The 22,892-nt window shown below is 41.4% G+C and overlaps 1 protein-coding gene across 1 annotated transcript in view; it reads right to left on the minus strand.

Annotated features, from left to right (window-relative positions):
• Positions 1-13,233: 13,233 nt before the first annotated feature.
• The window catches only part of LOC306821143 (protein kinase C-binding protein NELL1-like), a 225,987-nt gene continuing 216,328 nt past the window's right edge, over positions 13,234-22,892 (minus strand). Inside the window, exons 17-20 of the mRNA XM_079339382.1 lie at positions 20,562-20,755; positions 16,601-16,777; positions 16,042-16,266; positions 13,234-14,746 (exon numbers count right to left, since the gene is read on the minus strand). Of these exons, the coding sequence (XP_079195508.1) occupies positions 14,696-14,746; positions 16,042-16,266; positions 16,601-16,777; positions 20,562-20,755 (647 nt within the window). The 3' untranslated portion in view covers positions 13,234-14,695. The remainder of the gene's footprint in view (positions 14,747-16,041; positions 16,267-16,600; positions 16,778-20,561; positions 20,756-22,892) is intronic.

A 22,892-nucleotide genomic window follows, 5' to 3' on the forward strand; every position in this document is an offset into this window, starting at 1 on the left:
ATAAATGTGATACTTTTATCATCCAAGGTGATAAAACCAATTAGTTTAATCCAGTTCTGCCAGCAGATCAAAATGTTCTCTTTTCTCATGTTTGGTATCTCCTTATTCTAGTCAGCTTTTTTAAGCGAAGGCAAAGCTAGCCTTTATTCTAAATGTTAAACCAAATGTCAAATGCCTTTTTCAGAATATCTTAAGAAATAAGGATGCATCCCATACTTTTTTTGTATCTATGACAACCATGCAGGAGGGGGGGAGACTGGAATTGAGCCTGAAAGCTGAAGATGGTTTGTTCCCTGTGGGTCGGCCTCCTGGAGACTCGTCTCTCTTCACACCACCTCCTGTTCGACAGCAGATTGTTTGTAAACCATGCCACAGCATTTTGGCACCGAGCTGGATACCAGGCAGACCGAGATTGGTGGGTTTGTGTGGGTAGAGGCCAGAAATCCTTCTACAGAGGAGTTATTGAACGGTGAGGGGCAGCCTGAAGAGTTAAACGGTACCGACTGCATGAAACAGCACTTATTTGGGTTAAAGCAGGAGAAATGCTTTCAGACCCAGAAGGCTATTTGTAAAGTTAGCTCTTACTTTCTCTACTTTTCCTCCTGCTGCAGTTATCATTCTGACCTCTGAAATATTCATCTAAAATGCCTTGCTTATTTCATATAATTGAAATTATCTCAGGCAAATGGATGCCAGGCCTTTTCATAATGAAAAGTAGACGTTCATCCTCAGGCTTCCTTTGCACTGGATCCAAAAATTCAAGACCAGCATTTAGAAGCAAGTGCATTGCAACCCCCATCTATCCAGGGTTAATTGACTCTTAGAATCCATTTCCAGTACTCGTTTTTCTCTGTTGCCTGAGCCGTATCAATATCACTTCATTATTCCAGCAAACAAAAAAGCCGTTCCAAACATAACAAACCACATAATAATTTCTGAACCCTCGCTGCTGGGAAGAACTCTGTCTAGACTACAGTGAACACTGACATACCATCGGTTTCCAAGGGGTATTCTCCATCTGCTCGCCCAGATAAAACATCCAATTTCATTCGCGTTGCGAGGTGAGCCATGCTCCCATTCTGCTCCAAGAAGCAAAGACAAGAGCAGGATGTTGGAAACAAAAGCCCGATGGGAGTTTTACCAGCCTGCCTTGGCTAACCCACTCACCATATAATTAACTATCCACATTAAATACACCTCCCGAGTTTCAGTAGAGTATAGACACTGTGGTAAACGGTCTGGAGACTGCACGCTAATCTTTTTGGCAAACAAAACTAAGAATAATCATTCAGCCATCTAAGCAGTTTCCATGACAGGATTTCTGGAAGGTGTCCCATTGTAGCAGTTACCACTAAGATCCCACGGCTCTTCTCTTATGAAAATGTGTCCTTTGATTGAACAAGTTAGTGGGACACATCGGGCCCATGGGTCGATACCGATGATGATCAATGAATGCCAAGAAGCAGAGCTGCAGCACAACAAGAAGGAAAAGAATGGTAGCGAGACTTCTTTTTCCTCCATGGACCTCTATGTTATCCCCAGCCCAACTTCCAGGTATATCTATCCATCTGTTTGTGTGTGTATGTGTGTGTTGGTGTGTTGGTGTGTGTGTGATGACAGTAGAGTTTGGGACACAGACAGTGGGGTTCCATTTCTACGGCCCATTGTCCTCCATCAGACACAACGGGATGTTATCAGCCTCATCCAGGCTCAAGCCTCTACAATGCTTCATTACCCGTGTGTATGTGTGTGTGTGTGTGTGTGTGTGTGTGTTTGTGTGTGTGTGTATGAGAGAGAGTATTCTCATCCTTGAACAATGCTTCATTACATGTTTCTCCCAGGGCTCCCTTAACATTTCCTCCTGTCTCATTACCTGAGAGCCGCGCTATCTGTTCCAGTCATATTTACCGAGCAGACCTTTGCCTTGTCACACACACACAAACACACACACACACACACACACACACACACACACACACACACACACACACCGGTGCTGAGCCGTCATGTTTGTGAGCAGCATATTATGACATCTGTTCTTGTGATAAAAAAACAACTTAGATGATACAATTAGTATACACTCCATTTACAGTGAATCCTGTGGTATCCAGAAATGTTTGTATTTGGCAGGATCTGGATAAATTAGAGGGTTTTTATAGTCCTAAATTAATTTATTGTGCAAATAATACCTTGCCAGAATCAGAATCAGTATTTTTTGCCAAAGAATAACACATGGATAGTGTAGGAAACCAGGGAGAGCCAGAGGAGAATGTTGTGGGAAAGAAGCCACAGGTTGGATTCGCTTGGGAGGCTATGGCCTACATGCATCACTTTTACCATCCTTCATTCATTCAGGCAGTTCATAGGACAAAACCTCGCCAAAAGGTACTCTATAGTCACTAAATTATTATTGTAATGGCAGGACAGAGCAAAAGACTTCTTTTTTCTTTCTTCATTCCATACAGCTGACACTTCTACATTGTCAGCAAGACGAATCAATGAAACATTCATTAGTTGAAAACATCCTGGCATTATTATAGAGTTGCACAGATCTGGGAAGACTTCCAGACGGATAATAGCAGAAGTGGAAAGGGGTTGGAGCACTATGGTGACGAGCCAGGGTCTGAAGTGTGAGCACAGTTATGTTGGCCTGTTCGTTCCACTTTTCCACTAAAACTAAAACCTTCTTTGACATTTAGAGCCAAAGCCTCTGCCATCAAAGATTTGGGAAATTGTAAAAAGATCCACTTTGAAAAACAAAATCAAAACTTCACACCATAATAATGTTGTTTTTTTTTTACACTTCACCATTGACAGCATAAAATATATAATGGCCGATTTTACTCAACCGCTTCCATTTGTGCATGTCCAAATTATTCCCTCAAGTATTTGGAGCCAGCACCTGCACAGTATAGGGAGCCTACTGATGGAGTAGCAATATTGACCTCCCTCTCTGACCAAAACACACATTTAACTTACTAAGTAAAACATCAAAGATCTCGCGGCGGTTACAGTCCAAAGCAAAATAGATTCCTGTGTTAGTTTGAAGCAGACACTCGGCTTAATGAATAGTTCAATGTCTGCTCTTTTAGTGTTCATTACATTTCCTCTCTCTGTTTCCCCTTGACTTCAAAGAGCAGCAGAGCAGTTCAACACAACAGCCAATCATGGAGTTGTGACCCCTTGAATAGCATCAAATGAGTTGTTGAAACACTCAGGCCTAAATCAGAACGGTAAGAACTAACTATAATGGCAAAAACGATTTTTAAAAGAGTTTTATGTGATGGGTAATTTGAATGTAAAGTTTGATCAATGTCCCGTCTGTTAACATGGAGGAGGAAGAAATCACACAGCAGCCAATCAATCAATCTTAATCCAATTTATAAAAGTGTTATCTCAAGACACTTTACAAAGGAGGTAAAAGACCTTACTCCTGACTATTACAAAGACACAACGTCAGCATCATGAGCGTAGCACTTACCAACATGTAGCAAGAGTTACAGTGGCAAGTCATGCTGTCCACCAATGATCCCGAGACATGAGCGAAGATTTTCAGATAACGACATGCAGTAATAATCAATCAATCAATATTTGTTTGTTTAACGCCAATTCACAATAAGTGTTAGCTCAAGACACTTTACAAAAAGCAGGTAATAAAGATGTGAATGCACAGAGAGAGGGGGGGTCAGTAAGTGGATTTCAAATGTTTTAGCCTCACTTTCAAGAAGCTGTCATGTCGTCTTTTTTTTCAGTCTTAACAAATGTAATGAAAAAACAATAACAAAACACAAGATTTGTAACATATGAATTAAAAAAACAGGAAATTCTTTAGTGATTGGAGGTGAAATGTCTACAAGGATTTGATCCAGGTGTAGTTACCCTTTGGATTACATTTTGGATAATTAAGGAGACTGTTTTAATTGACCAATAAAAATACAAAGACGTTGAAATAGTAGCTAAAACACATCTGACCATTCTTTAGAAAGGCTGTGGAGATAGTTTAAAATAGATCGTAGAGGGTACAGTTAGATAGAAACTGAAGGGGACCAAGTGCACCAAAAGACTGACTGTATCAATTACTGAACTTTTGGAGTTTGGACAGAACAATGTGACCTGTTAAAATGAAGTGATTCACAAACTTTTTTGGCCAGTGAACCCAAACTGACTTAACAAAACTCACCCAAAACAACATTCAGCTTCGAACTAAAATAATGTGTTTTCAATTTTGTAAGATTTTTAAACAAATTTTAAGGCAACCCCATTTGAGTCTTAAGGCGAGGTTTTAAGATGATCTACCGTTTCTACCTCACCTGCACATGTGATTTATTTTCAAATGCAATCCTGTTCGACTCTTCTTTTAACAACGTGCAAACAAACCTCTAAACCTCTCATGGGGTCAGAACCTGAAGGTGGGAAAAGCCTGGTCGTGTTGCCTGTCTTCAGGCTAAGCTAAGGCAGGCTAACTGGTTGTTGGTTGTAGTTTCAAACGAGCTTCATTAAAGTGATAACCGTCAACTGATCACTGCATAAAAACACTTTTCTTAAAAAGTACTTTTTCATTTAAACTATCCAGTTTTGAAAGTCTTGCTTCCATATACCACCACAGTAAAAGAGAACTGTATATTATGTGTTAGGAATTACGTCACAGTGAGGTGTGTGGATAATAAGAACGTTATATTTGGGTATAGACCCAGCAGTGTCAGAGGCAGCGAAGATGTTATTGTGATTTGTCAGTATTCTTAAACTCTAGTCCCTTCACGTCTATTTCTTTTTCAGCTGATGATTGTAAGCCTCTTAGCACTTTCCTAGAAACGGTTCTATATCTCCTCTTTCTGATGCCGCCACGGGAACGAAACATCCGTCTCTCCAGGAAATAAAGACTTTGGCACTCAGGTGTTTCAGGCGGTTCGCTGTCACAGTCTGCTTTGTTCGCATCCAAATATTCAAAGTCAGTCGGCGTGAGTGCGGATGAATACGATGGCAGTGCTGGAGGCTGCAGCCTGTCAGGTCTAATAAGAATCTGTCAGGTTTTCATAGAAAGTCTATTGATCATCCACATCTGGCCCACTTTCTCTCCTCGGCCCAGATGGAGGATTTCACAGAATCGACGACGGAAAATGAATCACAAAAACAGGAATAGTGGGACACGGTTGAGTTTGGGAGCATGTATAATTACATGCAATTATTCAGCGTTATGCAATCTGTTTTTTTCCAGTCATTTCAAGGAGCTATGTGTCATACTGGTGCAAATTAAGCTTAATGTTTAAATGAGAAACGGCATCCATTTAGGTCCGCATTTACATAATTCTGAATATTTGAACATTAGCTTTCTGCTTTGATTTTGTCTTCAGACTTGAGATTCACACACTCCTACTTTGCAGTCGGTTTAAACGGTCAGCGATATTAGACGTGTTGTTTTCCAACGAACCTCTCTGTTTTCAGTTTGATGAAGTGGAAAATAAAAACACATTCTGAGAGATTTTTCTCTTAAAGCCTGTCTTTTCTCATAACAGCCTCTGAAGGGATAATAACGCTGCGAGCTGTTCAACAGCTATTTGTGAATTCATGTTTTTTTAATAAAGGCCAGCTGCCTGCTCAACTTATAATCGTCAGTCTCTACACACAGTGATAAACAAGCGCATTAGGGAGCAGTACATCTGCTGACACCTCCTGATACACAAGGTCTTGGAGAATTCATTAATGCCTGGTATTTTCTCTAAATGGGCCTGGCACTTTGCGTGTGGCTCTGCCTCTGGGCTGCTTGCCCTCTACATTAAATCTGTTTGCCTAATTGATAAATGTTATCGCTTAATAAGTTGTGACAGAAAATTAATGCTGCTGGTCAGAGCGGTTGTGTGAAGGTCGTTGCGGAGGCTGACGGTTGATGGTTTAATTGGTTTTTACTCAGCCGAGCCAGACACAGCTTCCTAAAACCACCCTGATGGCTAATTCTGGCACACATGTTGGCACTTTAATCAGGATCCAGTCCAGCCACGATACTGCCCTGCTGCCTTTTAAATTCACATTGTTGAAGAGAAATGCCCTCCCTAGATATTCTTCTATTGTAATACATAGGATCAGTAATTTGACACTCTCTCTCTCTCGCTCTCTCTAAAGTTAGAAGTTAGAAACAAGAAGACAGTGATTAAAGCCAAAGAGTCAGATAGCGTTGAATACAACCTCGTAATTGCATCTGAATCTTCAATGTTATTGAGCCCATGAGTTGACAATGTGAACGAATCGAGCCACTTTGAAACAATAACTGACCAATGTGTTTGTTTTAATGCAAACACATGCTGTATTTCCTCCCTCCCACGGTTGGAGAAAAAACCAAGGAGTGCAGCTCTGGTTTGTGCTGGCAGCACTACAGAACGATGATGAATGTGCATGATGTAATCGTGCTCAGGCCTTTAACCGTTCACGCTTTGGAGCAGGGCTATGCTCGTCAATATCACTTCTTCCTCATGGCCAATCAAAATCAAAAGGGAGTGGGACTTCTGATATCAGCTTCGACTGCAACAATGGCAGGGGAGAAAGAAACGTTAATATTGCTTAACATGTAAATTATGTAATCTGAAACTTACTTTCAACTTTGTTTTCAATTTACCTAAACTTTTTTTTTTTTTTCCCCCAACTTTCACAGTTGCTTGAATATTGCACAATATCATTTGTATCTGTTGCCTCAAGTCAGGAGTTACCTCCAGAAAACACTGCATGAATTTTCATGACATCAAACCCAGCATCAGCAAAAAACGACAAGTCGAGAGCGGGTGAAGAGGTCATAAAAATACATTGAACACAGAGAATCGCATACATTTGCTTAAACCAACACATACACATACAATGACACTGAGTTAAATAAACACTTAACCGCTCCATCTGACCACAGGTCAATAATAACACTGCAGCGCCGCTTGTCACTGGCTCAGCTGCACTTTTTAATTACACGCCCATTGATTGGTTGGGACGTCGATAAAGCATTTAAGCTGCTTAATCCTTGTTGTATTAACATGAACAATATGCACATATTTATGTATTAATTCTCGGCCCGAGGAAGAGCACTTGTAGTTGTTGCCTCCTGCATTTTAATCAGGCTGCCCGGGGTTTTCAGGAAACGTCAATAAGAAAAAAGGAGGAATTGATCGGGTTCACTGCTGGTGGCGAAAAAAAGGAGGAGGAGCTGCTGAAGTAACTTTCCGCTTTGCTGGAAGGTTGCCAAACTCGTCCTTTCTCTTTTGCTCTACTCTAACAAATCTATCAGGAAGAGTAAGACATCTCTTAGAGTTAAATTAGAGCTGATTGAAAAAGCAATTTTCAATTGTGTGCTGTTAAGTCTGACCATTCATGCAGAGATGCTAGCTCTGACCCCCTCCCTCTGCAGCTATACAGCAGATGAGAGTTGTTGTTTAGGGAGTCACTCCATCACCTCTGTGGCAACCTCCTAGGTTCCAGCCCATGAATGGTAAGCACCTTTGGGTGCAGCCATCCCCACGACCGAGGGGAGCTAAGGTCGGGGCGGAGACGGAGCACAGGGCCACCGCTCACCATGACTGGAACAGACAAGGCGGGGAGAGCAGAGCGCTTGCTGTACAGCTGAGTGACAGCGGGTTAATTGACTGAACCCTCCCACTGCTGCTCTCTGAAGAGCCCCCCCCATCACCCCCCCGAGAACCATCTCAATACACCATCTGAGATAAAGACGTTAACTCTGATTTGATTGATGCTCATAGCAGCACACAGGGACTGATGAAATAATAGTTCTTAATATTACAAAAATTCCCTTCTCTATTTGTGCCAACCTCAGAATCCGTCGATTGTCTCAAGAACAAAAGTTGACAGATAATACACTAAATGCCAAGAGATTTGATTTTAACTGAGAATAAAAGGAAAAACACTTGAGCATATTAATAAGCATTAGTGGAGTTTCTTCTGGAAATCTGGTGAAATCACAGAGAACTGATTTGGTTTCAAACTCTAAATATTCCCTTGTGATCCAAGTGTAAAGTTGACCTCATTGCCAGTTCCATTGACAAATTTGATGTCACAATTAAGAGAGGCTTACCACATTACATAAGTCAGCGGTAGCATCAGTTAATATAAGGTTGAACAAAACAGAGTTTAAAGGCAGGGCTTGTCATTTTTGAAAACTAGCATGATTTTGAAAGTAGCATTCTCTTCTTAAATTTTCTTCTTCTTTTTTTTATTCACTAAACATATTTATATCCATTGAAATCCCTGATACTGTGGAGCCTGGAACTGAGCAAACGCAGTGACATTTTGGTGCTGGAACACTTCACATGCCCTTCACTTGTTTTACTTGTGTGTTTGTCTTTTACCTTAACATGGTTTAACTGCGAAACTCTGCAGACTATGAAACTGAATGAATTGCTCGCTGAAGGATCAGTGACATTTGCAGCTTTGGACGACATCTGTGATGCTTCTTTGCAGGCTCAGACACAAAAGTTGAATAACTTGTGCAGGAAAAGTTTGCAGCTCCTCTCCGGCTTTATTTCCAATTCTGGGGGTAGTTTTAGCAGCAGCACAGAGGTGGGCACAGTGAATCAAAATATAACTCTGTTAAAGGAAAAATCTGCGACTTTTTGATCCAGTAGATGTCACCCTTCAGCACCAGCTTGAATTCATCATAATAAAGAACCAGAACCATGAGCTGCGGACTAAATTGTCCTTTGCTCGAGCTGCAATGGTCTGTGGTCTGCCTTGTTGTGTTAGCAGGATAATGTTAGCACACTTTAGTTAGCTCTTAGCTTTATATTGACACATAATGACCGTGATCTAAAGACCCTTACAGTATGTCCCGTCCAAATAAGCAGTGAGTATGTTTTTCTTCCTTGATTTGAAGATGTCTCTAAATCATTCTTAAAGCTAGGGTAGGTCATTTTCTAAAACTTACATGATTTTGAAAGAAGCATCCTCTACATGCTCAGATTTCTGATTTCTTTTTTCAGAATGAAAATTGTGAATAAACATGCAGGTGTTTGCAAGTAACGATGTAAAACATATTTCAGTTAAGTAGCATACAACGTTTTGTCACATGCTTCAGTGATGTTTCTAGTATAAGCCGACCTACACAGAAATGGCGCAGAGAGGACAAGTGTTTGGGCCCCTCCACAGAAACTGTTTTTGAACAGTAGTGTCAGTACTACAGTCTCCTGAATCACAAGTTATGGTTAGGGATAATGCCTTAGCTACTTTCTTTCTGGCATTCTGACTTTAATGCAGGTCCATGGCAGGGCTTTGCCCAGTCCAAGACAACTAACAGTGAAGTATTAATGAATATACTAGCTCATTTTGGAATGAATCAATAAAGGCAGACATTATTCAAAGTAAGTCGTGTGTATGTAAATCCTGTCGTTTCTTATTTAATGCATGGCTTCATTAACTTGTGATTACCTGGGGATTAATTGAACATTCATACATGCTTTTCAGTAGAGCAGAAATGTCAAGTTTATAAGCTCGACTTCCAGTCGTCATTACACTGAAAAGTGAAATAATCTCAGCAAATAAACAACTAAAATATTTATTAAATGAAGAATTATTTTACAGCAAACTCTTATCACGACACAGTCTTCAAGTCAAATGACACTTAACCCTTACAATTAGGTTGGCAGCTCTCATCTGGAGAAGTAACAATGAACAGACCGTGGAGGAGTCCTCCGCCGCGGTCTTCTATCAAAAAACATGAACAAGCACATCAGGGTCTAGGAGGTCCAAAACTGCTTCTTTGAAAAAAGTCCGACATGAAAAGAGGAACACAATGGCTTGCCGTTTTAGTAGGAACTGAATCAAGAACAACATTTTTTTCGTTTCGTTTTTTTTTTTTTTTTTTTACACGTGTACATTGTCCCGTTTTGTCTGCTTCCTGTGGACATTGTTCAGTTCAGTTTATAAAGGCGTGTGTTGAAAGAAAAAAAGGGTGAGGTGAGTGGTCGGCTCACAGGTCTTCAGCTCTTTGCAAAGACGTGCTGATCAGACGCCTGCCTGTCTTTGCTCTTACAGATTCCCAAAATCCACTTGTGTTGACTCGCAGCTTTGAGTGAGGGACAAATAGATCCGTACGCACAAATCCATAGTGTTGTCCTTAAACAGTGGAAAGACACCAAACCAAACGACAGATACTAAAAGGGTTAAGGCAAGAATAGAAAAATAAAGAAATAGTAAAAACAATAGAAATGTTGCTTCTCTGTCAAAGTTGACTTGCGAACGCTCAGATTTCTAAGAAGCCGTAGTGAGAATCATTATTCACATAATCTTACTCTCTTTACAGAACCCTTCACTTTACACATTATTTACAGCAAGAACAGAACCTATCGACTGGAAAACAAAGGTAGTGGACTAAAATGAACACGTTATTCATGAACACAATGAGAATTAAAAAACTGTATAATCGTATCATATCGTCAGTATGTAAAAACATTTACACACATACTTGCAAATAGTGTTCTACAGTAGTCATATTTTATATCAAATCAATCGACAGAGCAATCTGAAAACATGGTCTTCAGTCATTGTTTGTACAAATGTTTGCTTCTTAATTGCTGTGATAAACTCTCAACGGGGACAGAAACCATTTACATCACTTGTTTTTCTTTTCTGTGAACTTTGTGCACATTGAAAATTTCAGGTTTTTTTTTTTTTTTTTACGAGCAGCTTCATTGCGATGTAACAGAGGAGAGGACACAGAGATGCTCAGATGAGATATAATAAATGAGGCGGCGAACAAAGACGACACAAGGACATGACGACTGAGAGGTCAGAGCGACAAGATCACACGTCGCTGCATGTCCCCTTCAGAGGGTTCAACAACTGCATCACCTTCGGCAAAAGTTTGTGAAGTGGTCACCAAACAACGTGTGACCTGTGCATGAAAAGAGAAAAAAAAAAATCACCTTTCATGCTGTTTCTGTGAAGGGCAGGGAAGACAAACCAAAAACAAGAAGTAGTTTGACATTAAAAAGAGGAAGGTCAGAGGGAAGAAATTTACTTTAAACTCCGAAAGTAAAGGAAACAAAAGAGTATTTTTCTTTTTAGCGACAGCTGAAGTTGTTGGCAGATACACATGACACAGCTCTAGACCAGGGTTTCCTAACCGAGGGGTCAGGACCCCATGTGGGTTTGCATGGAACTCATATAGGATAGGCTGAAATTTGCATTAAGTGATCAATAAAAAGTTATTGTATTACCAAGTTACCGTTGGTCCTGTTGGTTTTGTTTTACGTTCCAAAGTCATTTATTTACATACCTTATTATTCCACCAAGTACTTATTGCTTATTTTAGTATCTCTATTCTATTTTTTATTTTTTTTACAGTCAAAATTATTTCTTTACTTCTGTACTGTGTTTTTGAGCAACGGTAACAACCGAGTTTCCCCCTGGGATTAATAAAGTATTTCTGATTCTGATTCTGAGAGTTTTCTGAAGTGAAAGTGAAGTCATGAGCCGAACCACTGCTCGAGACACTTTTCAAATGACTCACTCATATCCTGCCTCTTATATTGGCAAATGATCATTTCATCATTGCACACTTATCTCCAAGGTACCCGTGGACGGGCATCTTGTTCTTCACCGTGATTGAAAAATGATGAAGTGACTGAGACATCTTCAGGAGGAGTCCCAGAGAAAGACAAACTCTGAGTGTGAGTTTGGATCTTTAGAGGTGGAGTCTGTACCCTGCTTTTAAAATAAAACTGGTTGCTTTTTTTTAGAGCTTTAGCTGATTTCTTCAAATAGAAATAGATCATTTATGAAGCCAAATTGAGGTTTTATTTTAACTGCGAGTGATTATATTAATAAGTGGAAGCTCGTCGTTCAGATGAGCCACAATAACAGCAACGACTGTATGATAAAAAATAACATGTAGAGTATACTCAGACCATTGGTACCAACTCCTAAATAAACATACACTGCTCGATTTCATTGCATTACCTCCCTACAATGATCTTTTAAAGGGGTTAATCATGAGCTGTACGACAGGTTAACAAAACAGCTTTTTACCTGAATCAGTGTGACACCTGTCAGGTGAGATATCTGCTTTTACCTGCTTATTTCATGGTCAAAGCATAATTCATGGCTCCAACTTTGAGACCAAACTTCAAAGACAACATGTTGAGAAATTCAGTGAACTTCTCTTTGGTTTCATCTGCAGAAAGAACGGAGGGTGACGTAAAGACAGGGCGATAACAATGACACTTGAAGGAAACTTTAGCGCTCTCCAGACAAGCCTGAGGAGAGGAGGAGAGGACAGGGACGAGACCAGAGCAGCTTTCGAAGCTGTAAATGTGAGAAGTGCAGGGAAAGCTCCAGAATCTCCTGCCTTAATAAGCCTGGCCCATCTGTAAACAGTTTTGACACTTGGTGACCTCCTGGCATACTCAAAATCCAGATCCGCCTGGCATAGCTTTAATTATCCACAATTCTTCCCTCTCTGTCTCCCTCTCTCACTTCCCTGCTGTCTCTCTGGCACTCTGCGGTTACGAGCTGAGGGGCCTTGGGAGACGCCAGAGGAGTTCAACCCACCACATGCTCTCCCAAACAAGACAAGAGCTACGGCTGAATGTGAGTGTGCCATCACAATGCTTTCCCAGTGCTTTAAAACCATAGCTGCTGGTGGGTGGTTCTCTGTCAATCAATCACAGCACGAAATAGACGAGGAGTTGAGAGAAAGTAAAAAAGACGGATGGGTTAGTGGCTCAGCTGGTGAACCACAGCTACTGAATGTCTCAATTCAGAGCCTGGATCATCTGGAGGATGTGACTTATGAATGTTGATCGATTAAAGGACCTGAGGCCTGAAGGCTGCAGGAGGATTTAAATTAACTTATTCAGGCACCATATAACCTAGCTGTTAACTCGAACGCCCAATGTATAGATGTGTGGGTGGCCGTGGGTTACAATCCGACCTTGGCCCTTTGCCGCATGACCTCCAACCACTCTCTCCTTCCAACATTTCCTGTCACTCTTCAGCTGTCGTATCCAATAAATGCAAAACGGCCCAAAAAAACAAAAGAATTAACTTCCTCACAGTTATTGCTTCAGTATTATCTTATGCATCTCAACCTGAAGTCAAACGTCAAACGGGAGTGCAGTGGAGGCGATGAAAGAAACGTGTGTTCGATGGTGCCATGAGCATTTTGTACAAAATGACTCTGACAGATTCAGACTGCTCTTACAACTGCCAGAGTCCAGCTGCACATGGACCAAAACTAACGGTAGCGGCAGCAAGGCCAGTTGACTCAAGGATAACCTCATCATGAAAACAAAGCATTGCAAGTTCTTGCTCTCTAGGTGAAGCCCTCAGCCATAGAACCCTTACTTTAAGTCAACGTTTTTTCCTTCAATCTTGTCATCAAACAAAGAGTTTAAGAAATGTAGTTTAGTTACTTTTTAAGATTCCAGTCAAATGGACCAGTTTAAAAGTTCCATTGGACATGTGACTGGTGCACACAAAGAGTGAACACGACTGCACCTTGCCAGTCAACATGGTTATGTTTCTTCTTGCATTGTCTTTGAACCATCTGCTTGTAAACAAATACGTGTTCTCCAATAAGGGAAGGTGTAACAGCACTACGTGTCTTGCAACAGTGCAGTTGCATTCAGAGACCTTTGGTGGGCGCCAAAAGTGCACCAAGCCATATCCCTTCATGTTGTTGCTTAAAGTGAGAGGAAATGATGGCTCTGAGTTTACATGATGGATGCAGATAAACTGTTGATTTGTTGTTGATTGTTTTTGCATGATCAGCAACATACTAACTATAAACATGTAAATGCATAATCCATCTGAACAAAGAGAAAGTTGGTTAGTTGACTTCTCTGCCATGAGAACAGTTTTTACTGCTTTTTGTATGAGAGGAGAATAAAGAACACAGAAACCAAACAACCTATCAATGATTAAACATCGGATTGTCGACACGTATCATGAAGTGACTTTGATCAAACACAGAGCGGAACATCTCAAAGGTTTGGATGAGCTTTTTGTCACAACAGAAGAAAAAAAAAATGTTGAAATCACATGAAAAGTCTCTCCAATGGGAGAAGTTCGGATTTGAGTTGGAAAATGAATCATCAGACTCAAAGGTACCTTTTTCTGTTCTTTTCCGACTTGTTATTTTTACATCAAACCACCTCCTGTTCCTGTAATGTCAAACTTGACTCCTCATGTTGTGGCTGCACAGATCGTCGTAGAAACGGAGGATGCTTTACTCTTTAGTGTGAAATAATAAATGTTTGATCCGACCTCCTCTAAATGCAAACCAATCACTTGTCTCTGGTTTCGGGGTATGGAGAATTATCTCTTAAAAAGCTTTCCTCGTGACATGTAGTGGAATGGAAACAAGACAAAGACACAAACACAACACAGTGATTGTGGTGACCAGGGCCTCAAGTCTCCACCTGGGCCACACACACACACACACACACACACGCGCGCACGCACGCATACACGCACACACACACGTTCATTCACTTTTTGTGGAAAGGTTTACAGCATAAAAGCACAGCCTCATCATCTTAGTCTGTCGAGTGTGTGTTCCTCTTTTTCTGTGCACACTCTGGCATGCACATTTTGTGTGCGTGAGTCTGTTTTCAGTAATCCAATGGGGAGTCATCAGACGTGGGGGGAGGGAGGGAGGGGGGGGGGGGGGGGGTCATGGCAGTCCCGCAGTGATAGGAGGAGGGGAGCTTTAGTTGTTCTGAAGGCAGTCGAGATCCACTGAGCAGCAGACGTTTCCGTTCTGCACAGCAAGAACAGACAGGAGAGAAGAGACGCAGAGAATGAAATGAAGTGTATTAACACAAACTGTACATGCTGCATGTAATGACACAATCCAGAGTCTGGATGGTTGGACTTACATAACTGAGGGATTTGGCCATATCAACGCGACATAATACCACTTATACACATTTTACAAGAGAACATCTTTTGCTCCTAACGTTAGTGGCATCTAGTGATTTCCTCTCAGGATTATCTTCTGTGTTTGTGAAACATCCGTCTCTAAGAGTGATGCTGCCAATCCTGTACATTTGAGGGAATCATAATTTAGGATGTGTGGCACCGAGAAGTGACAAATATGAGTAATTCAGCAGCAATTTGTCTTCCCACCGACAAGGTCTCAGTTATTCTGGATAATAAATAGACCCCAATGTCACGTCGGATATACGTTGAAAGAGATTCTCTCTCTCTCTCTCTCTCTCTCTCTGGTGCGGTGCCGGCTTAGACGGCAGAGCGAGTCAATCACTAATCAGACAATCAGCAGTTGGATCCTCTGGTTTCTCCGGCACACATCTTGAGCAGGCTTCTGGCACAGCACGCGGACATGAGTTGTGTATACGTGTGCCTGAATGGTGAAATTTAATGTTAAATACTTAAAGAGGTCAAAAGACACCACAGGCCAGGTCAGAGCACTATGATAAGCATTTACTTAATGCTCCAATCGAAATAGTGTCAGAGGGCAAAATCTCCCAGCGCATAGATCAATACCTAAAGATACACTCATGTTTGTATTTGAAGAGTCTGACCCTGAAAGTCATGTAGAGCAGAGTAGAGGAGTCTGAGCCATCTGATTATAGGGAAGCATAAAAACAAGGTGCCCTGCTGCTCAGAGGCAAACTACATTTATTCTTACAGCGATGCAGAAACAGATAAGCAACAGGAAGTTCAAACCAAAATCACAAAGCGTGAAACACTTTTTTTTTCCCTTTCCAGGAAGATTCCGGTTTGTAAATTTCTTTGGGGACTGGTAACATGTTTTCTCGTCTTTTAATCTTGCTTCCTTGGCTTTTGTAATTTTGTTCTCAAAGCCATTAAAATGATTTTTAAGCTTTGCAAAAGTGTTTCAAACTTTGTGGTTTTGGTTCGATCTTCCCAGCCATCATACGTAATGCAAACGAGTGCCTGCAACATTATGATCGCAAGGAGAAATCAGAGAATCCTGATCTGCACGTTAAACTGTTAACTTTTAATTTTGGGAGTTGATATGTTTTGTGGTTATTTGATTTGGTGCTTGTTTGTTGTTGCTGCTCGGCCTACCTTGCACTTGCAGGTGGTGCAAGGTGAGTTGGGCATATGCCATGTGTCCCCGCTGAGGCGGATGACACCTGCGGGGTCCTGGCACGTCTGCCGAATGTCATACAACAGGTTGTCAGCCAGGCAGGGGTCTGTGACGCAGCGCGGGCAACACTCGCCCTCCGCCACCGCCGTGTACTCGCACATCAACACGGGGCAAACCAGAGGCCAGCAGTCCACCTCGCCCTCCTGCACAGACAGACACAGAGGTAAGAATAAAAGAACAGTGAACCGTGTGTGCTGTTTTTCTTGTGTGCAATAAATAAGGTGAATGCAGTTACAGCTCACATGCCACATCTGTAATTAAAGAGGTGAGAATAACAGACACACACAGCCGAGCAGCCTGGCATTACACAAAGTCCAGCTGTCTGCTTCACGTTGGTGAGAAGGTTTTCTGTTGTTTGTCTCATCTGTTTCTTTCTAACAGACTTGTATCTGCACGCTGAGGAATTCATCCTTATATTTCTGTTGGCAAGCGACATGTAGTGTGTGTGTGCATATTTGTTTGCTTCTGTGTACAGACCATGCAGCGGCACTGCTGGCAGCCGTAGAGCCAGGAAGCTCCGCTGCGGTAGAGTGTGCGTCCGCTCTGGTCCAGGCACTGGCTGCTGGGCCTGTTGTCACAGCCGGGACAGCAGAACAGATCCTCGTCTGGGTCTCCACACTCACAGGGTCTCCTCCTGCAGTACGTCTGAGCATCCTGCAAAGGAAAAGTTCGGACACGGAGGTCATGGAGAAAACACATGACGTGATGGTTTCCCTGTGCAGAAAGGTAAAGAAGAAAGGCAACACTTCCAAAACACTGCAAATGTCATTTCTCTTACCTCTAGTAGTAGACTGTTGCATGCACTACACCCATTTCTATATCATGTCTCAGGATATTTAAGGTCAAATAGTTTTTTTTCTTTTTTTAATAATTTATGACCCTGAACAGTATGGATGGTAGTGTGCAAAATGCCTATATATGTACTGTATGTGTTTTCCTTTCTCTCTGAACATGAACCCTTCTTATTGTGGCATGGAATAAGTGTGCAGGCTGGCCTCGTTTGATTTGTGTTCTTGTTCTCATTGAGCTGCGCCTACATGAGGAGCATAGAAACCCCCTCTCATTCACCGTGCTGCTTTAACACATAGTGCTTTCACAAAGACTTCACCTTCGCACACCACTTCATATGGCGTGCTGCAGATACATTTTTCTGAGTTTCTCTATATCGCTGAGTGGGTGAGTCACTCTGCGTTCAACAGCTGCAGAAACTGAAAGCTTTTTGTCTGTTTGGTTCAGAAGTGAAGAGTTTAAGGATTTCCTAATGCTCTGAATGACGCTTCACATCCGTTTCCTCTCCTGAAAAGACTAAAACCCTCGAAAGAAAACAAAGCACCTGAGACTTTCTTTTAATGCTAAGCAAGTTATGCAATTGCAAAGATACTGAAATGTATTCATTTAGAAACTAAAGAAAAAGAGATCAGCATATTCAGACTTTAAAATTTAAGGTGTGTCTGACGCCTTTCTTACTCGACTTAAGGGAGAGCCGGTCTACAGCTCTGCATACTGGCTTGTCAAAGCAGATAATTCAAGGCCAACATGCCAATAAAGGTATTTTACTCGGTTGTATCACCTCTCCAATTTCCATTTTCTAACAGCAATTTATTAGAGCCATGAACGAAGACGGAATATGTAAAATGTTTGGTGCCTGCGTTGGAATGCAAAGTGAAATTCAAAGAAAAATCCTGGATCTGTGTGACTACACCCGGCCGCTGTGTCCCCAGCTCACCGTCTTTACTCAGACTAAAACTTTATGGTCCATTTTACTCACCACAGCCAGCACAGTCTGGCCCGGAGACGGCAGGGTAATGATGATGTAAAAATGTAACATAAAATGGCTGTTAGAAAATGTATGGGGGGCATAAAATCATTGCGAATACCATTAAAAGGCCAATACAGAGCCAATGTTTTATTGATGTGTATTGTCCTGCTACAGTAACCATTCAGCCCCTGGGTATCGACAGCGATGGCGCTGGTCTTTAAGGTTACGGCCTTGGACTTGCTTGGAAATTACTGCCAATTGTTGCGTGCTGGCAGGAGGCATAAAGGCAGACTTTTCATTTTAATGCCAGGAAAAACACAGCGCATGCTAATGCTGTGCTAAAAAGAACATCAATACACAGCCTTCGACGTAAACTTTGTTGACAAAAACTTAATAGTGGATCGGATGCATGCAGATGATTTTCTCTTTCATCAACACTTTGCTTTCAACACTTCATTTACGGTTTCTTTAAAGGTAATTTGAATTACAACTTTTACCTTGTTGAGTCAGTGTACGGACAAAATCAATCTCAAACCAAACAAATGATCCGACAAAAAGACCAAATGGCTAAGGTGTGAATGCACCCTTAATCTCACCTTAAACAACAACTGAACAATTCTACGTACCTTTACCACAAGTCTTTTCTTTCTCAACCTGACTACCTTTAAAATCCTTCAGGCTAACTTATAAAACGTTTTGGTATGACTCTCATGCAGTCTTCTTTTATCCCTCTGTTGTGAAACTCAGAGTTCTGCCTGTTTGCATCCAGTGAGCGTCCCACATCTGACTCACAAACCAGCAGGACACTGGATCTCATAGGCATGCTAAACACCCCTAAACTGACAAAGAATCCCCACTGTGTTTCTTTTCTCCAGTGTACTGTTTTTTCTGTCTTGTCCTTCACGGGAAAGCTCTCATCTGTGAAATCTTCTTGTGAATATACATCATGCAAATACCGGTGTTTGATGGTGACATGTGAAAGAAGCCTTGTTGCTTTGTTATCGACTTGTAGCATAGCTACTTTTTTTTTTTACCCTTTCTTATTTATGTCCCTGCTCTTAAAGTCTCTGAATCATAAGAAGGAAGGCTTCAGAATGAATCCTGCTAATAAACCATGAGATAAGGAAGTTCTGGAAGTGGTTTGAAATGTAATCCACAAATCTGTTCAAGGCGCCAAACGTACTCAATGGGATTATAAAACACAATAAATATCAACACAGCGACTTTGAACTACACTGAAAATGCATCCGACACGTTCTCGTGAAATATATTGGTTGTACATTGGATGGTTTATGAGACATCACAAGCTGAATGACATCCTCTTACCTGACATTTGATTTCAAATAACAATCGGTGTCTGCTCAGTATCACTCTCGCTCACTAAGCCTCACCTTCCCAAAGAACAAACCTGATCGATATCTCATTTTCCTGCAGTCACAGCACCGCCTCCCGAGAACAGAAATAAGTTGTTAGCTGACCTCAAATACTTGTCAGAACGGGAATGCCAATTGACACGAGACTGGTCACTGTGGAGCACTTTTCTTTGAGTTGACCCTGGGCGATGCTTCATTGGGTCAGTTGAGGTCATAAAAGCAGTTTGTATTTGTGTTTGTTTCATGACGACTATCCAAACTTTTTACATCCCTGTATTTAGAAAATATGACGTCTGGAATATGCTTATTTGTAACCAAAGCCTTTTTACACAATTGTGTACTTATGAAAATAGAAACAGAAAATCAGGCTCACTGACCCTGAAATCTGATCATTCCCACACTGCCAAAACTAAAACTTTGGCAAGTGTATTTATCTAATCTCACATTCACCTGACAAGTCCACATGAACATTTTATTTCATGAAATACAAATTGAAGAATAAAGTTTAAATTGTTTTAATGAATGAAAATAGTTGCAAGTAAAATGTACTTGTTAAGTTTCTTGTTAAGTTTCTTGAATTAAGATGAAGAGCTAATTTTAAAGAAAGCTTATGAGCATATTTCAGCTTGCTGCACTTTCAGCAAGTTTCACTCATTAAAGCAATTCAGGCCTCACATTGAGTTTTATAATTCGTGAAAGAAGATGTTTATCTGGACTTGTTAGGTGAGTTTGGTTTATAATAAGCACGATGAGATTATTTTTCGACCAGAAATTACACAAACACACTTTGCTAAGAGTTGAGTTTTTTTCCGTGCATGTGCACCCTGGCGATGGGCGTGGTCATTCGGTCATTGGAGACAAGACACCACCATCAAACTGTGTTGTCCCCACAACCACCGCCGTCCTCATTCATGTAAGGCCTGTTCCAACCTCCACCTCAGGAAGTGTGGACAACAGGAACGTGAAGAATACAAAGGAGAAATCCTTCCTGCATATTTCGCTGTTTGGTAAAGCGTCCCGAGATAACACTTGAAGAATTGGCGCTTTGTTTGATTGATTGATTTCTTAAAGACACATCACAGTTTAATGGACTTGTGAGTGGAAGCTACATTTTCATTGCTCAGTTGTAAGAAACAGAAGGATTGCTAAAAATATGTCACTGGTAGTCTTTCACTTCACCATGACTACACATTTACAGTTTTGTTAAAGGGAGCAACAGAACAACGAGTTTAGATCGAAATGTTGCAATAGGAAACTCCATAGGAGTAACCATGAAGGTAAGTTAGATGGCATTTATCCTCTGTACCTTGCAGGAGCAGATAGCACAGCGGTCAAAGCCTGGTTTCCAGTCCTCCCCGTTGCGTCTGATTCCCTCCTCCTGTGGACAGTCGCCGCTGCAGCCTGGGCCAGACGTGCACACGCAGTCGTAGCCTCCAGGGAGGTTCACACACACACTGTCGTTCCAGCAGGTGTGTGTCTGCAGACTGCACTCATCGATGTCTGGAAGACAAGAAGTGGATCATTGCAAGTTCTGTCGTACACATTTGGGACAAATACTTAATCTAGCTCCAGTAGTGTCAAACTTCTTCTGTCATGTCGAGGGCACACATTTACAAACAGATGTTTATGTTTTCTTAACTGAGCCTTCAGGGGGGCTCTGTGCAACACACCAACAGTCCTGTTTGAAAAAGTGATACTTGACTCTGTTAGCACAACAGGTCAACCTCGAGAAGTGTTGTTATCAAGACCCAGCAAAACCAAGAGCGAGCAGAAGCACATCAGCAGCAAGCAGCAGCTGCTGACGAAAATGAAACCAAACAAAAAGGCAGCGTTGTCGTGGAGCAGACGTTACACTGCTTCAAATGTGCTCAAAGGGAGCTAACAGCTGATACACTGTATCTCTCTCTCTCTTTCTCTCTGTTCACCTGCAGAGTAAACAAACCTGCACCATGTATGCGAGGGGTACAGAGCGAGGGAGATCAATCAACTGCAATTCATTGGTCTTGAGAGGGGACATAATCTAAAGAACTTTTACAGTGTTTTTGAACATAAACTGTATTTCGGTAATGTGATCGTCTACCGACACACAAAAGGTGAAATAAACCAAGTTCTTTGTTTGTGGTCTGCGTACGTCCCTCCCCTCCCCTGTTTTCTCCACACATGGACTTCTCCACCAGCCTAGAGCAAAACATTCGCACCGGTCCGCCATTTTTATTCTGGCCAGAGAAGGAGTGATGTCTATGGGGAAAACTTTTAAAATATTGAGGTCAAAACATAAAAGGACAAGTGGCTAAAGTTATTGAAGCTTCATAGTTTGTTTAAGCTGTGTTCTGCAGTATTTTCTGCTCGAGAAGTTAACCCTGTTTATGTGATTGTTATTATTGTAAACATTTAAAGTTTTAGCCAGAGACTAAAAAAATCCCATACAAAAACTCGAAAGTAAGAGTAATTCTGTTAAAAAACAACAACATATTTTTCATTGACATTCTTCATTTATATTTGTGGAAATGGATTAAGAAACAAATAACAGTACAAGAGACAGGGGAATATTAGCCAACTGTGCTGCAGGTTGGATGCACCTTTAAAATCGCAATTACATTTTCTATTCTCTCACATTACCCACAGGCTGTTAAATGCAGCATTTATATTAAACTGTGCAGCCCTCAAGTCATCAAGTGTCATCCCCATATCCAATCATTAGCAGAGGGATGGTATTGTTTCTGTGGTCATCAGAGAGCAGAATCAGGCTGCTGGTGGTGCAGTTCAGAGGTTTAATTCACTTGCTCAATTCCCCAGACTGTGAATGTGGCAGCATTGACTGTACATGCGAAGAGTCGCACACATGGGGCTGTGTGAGTGCAAAATAAGCAGAATATATATGAGGAGAAGATTAACTATTTCAGGCCTTGGCTGTCACTCCCAGCAATGTGCTTTTAAAAATGTTTGAAAAAATAAAACGTTTTGCATCATAATTTGAAAGAAATTGGGTCACAATGTATCCCCTTGGCTGCCTATACGAAGTGTGCGCCATTCACACATCCTGGCCTCAACGCTTCAGTCACATCAATCAGCACCTATAGATAGTTTCTCTTCACTGGTTCAGTGTAGCCATCAAAGGAAGCAGACATCTGCTCTGTCAGCTTCTTTCGCGTACATCTTCTCTCCACACACCAAAAGGACCGTCAAGAACAGAGAGGACGGACGCCATTTTTGATCTACTTTTTCTTTATCAGCGGAGCCACAGGAAACAGGGTGCCAAAAGGTCTGCCCCATCCTTTTATCAAGCCATGACATTTAACTCTCTTTATCCTCACTAAACGTGAGCTGTTCAGAGAGAAAAGAAAGACCAAAGTCCCTTCGACAGCCGCTCCTCTGCTAGCACCTGCTGCCTACGGACATCGATCAGCCCCACACTGACAGCACAGTGCCGAGTGCTGCATGAACAAAGAAAAACTAAGACTAAATATGAGCGACATTCAAGTTTTTCCACGTGTGTTCAACTCAATACATACAGTCAGAAATGTGTTCCACATAAACATTTTTCTCTGAACTGGTGAGTGAGATGAGAAGCTGTCAGACGTATTGATTTAGAATGAACTGTACCACGTAAAATAAGTGGAAACATGTTAGACTGCAG

This window comes from Symphodus melops (assembly GCF_947650265.1).
Source record: "Symphodus melops genome assembly, chromosome: 3".
In the NCBI taxonomy this organism is placed as follows: Eukaryota; Metazoa; Chordata; class Actinopteri; order Labriformes; family Labridae; genus Symphodus; species Symphodus melops.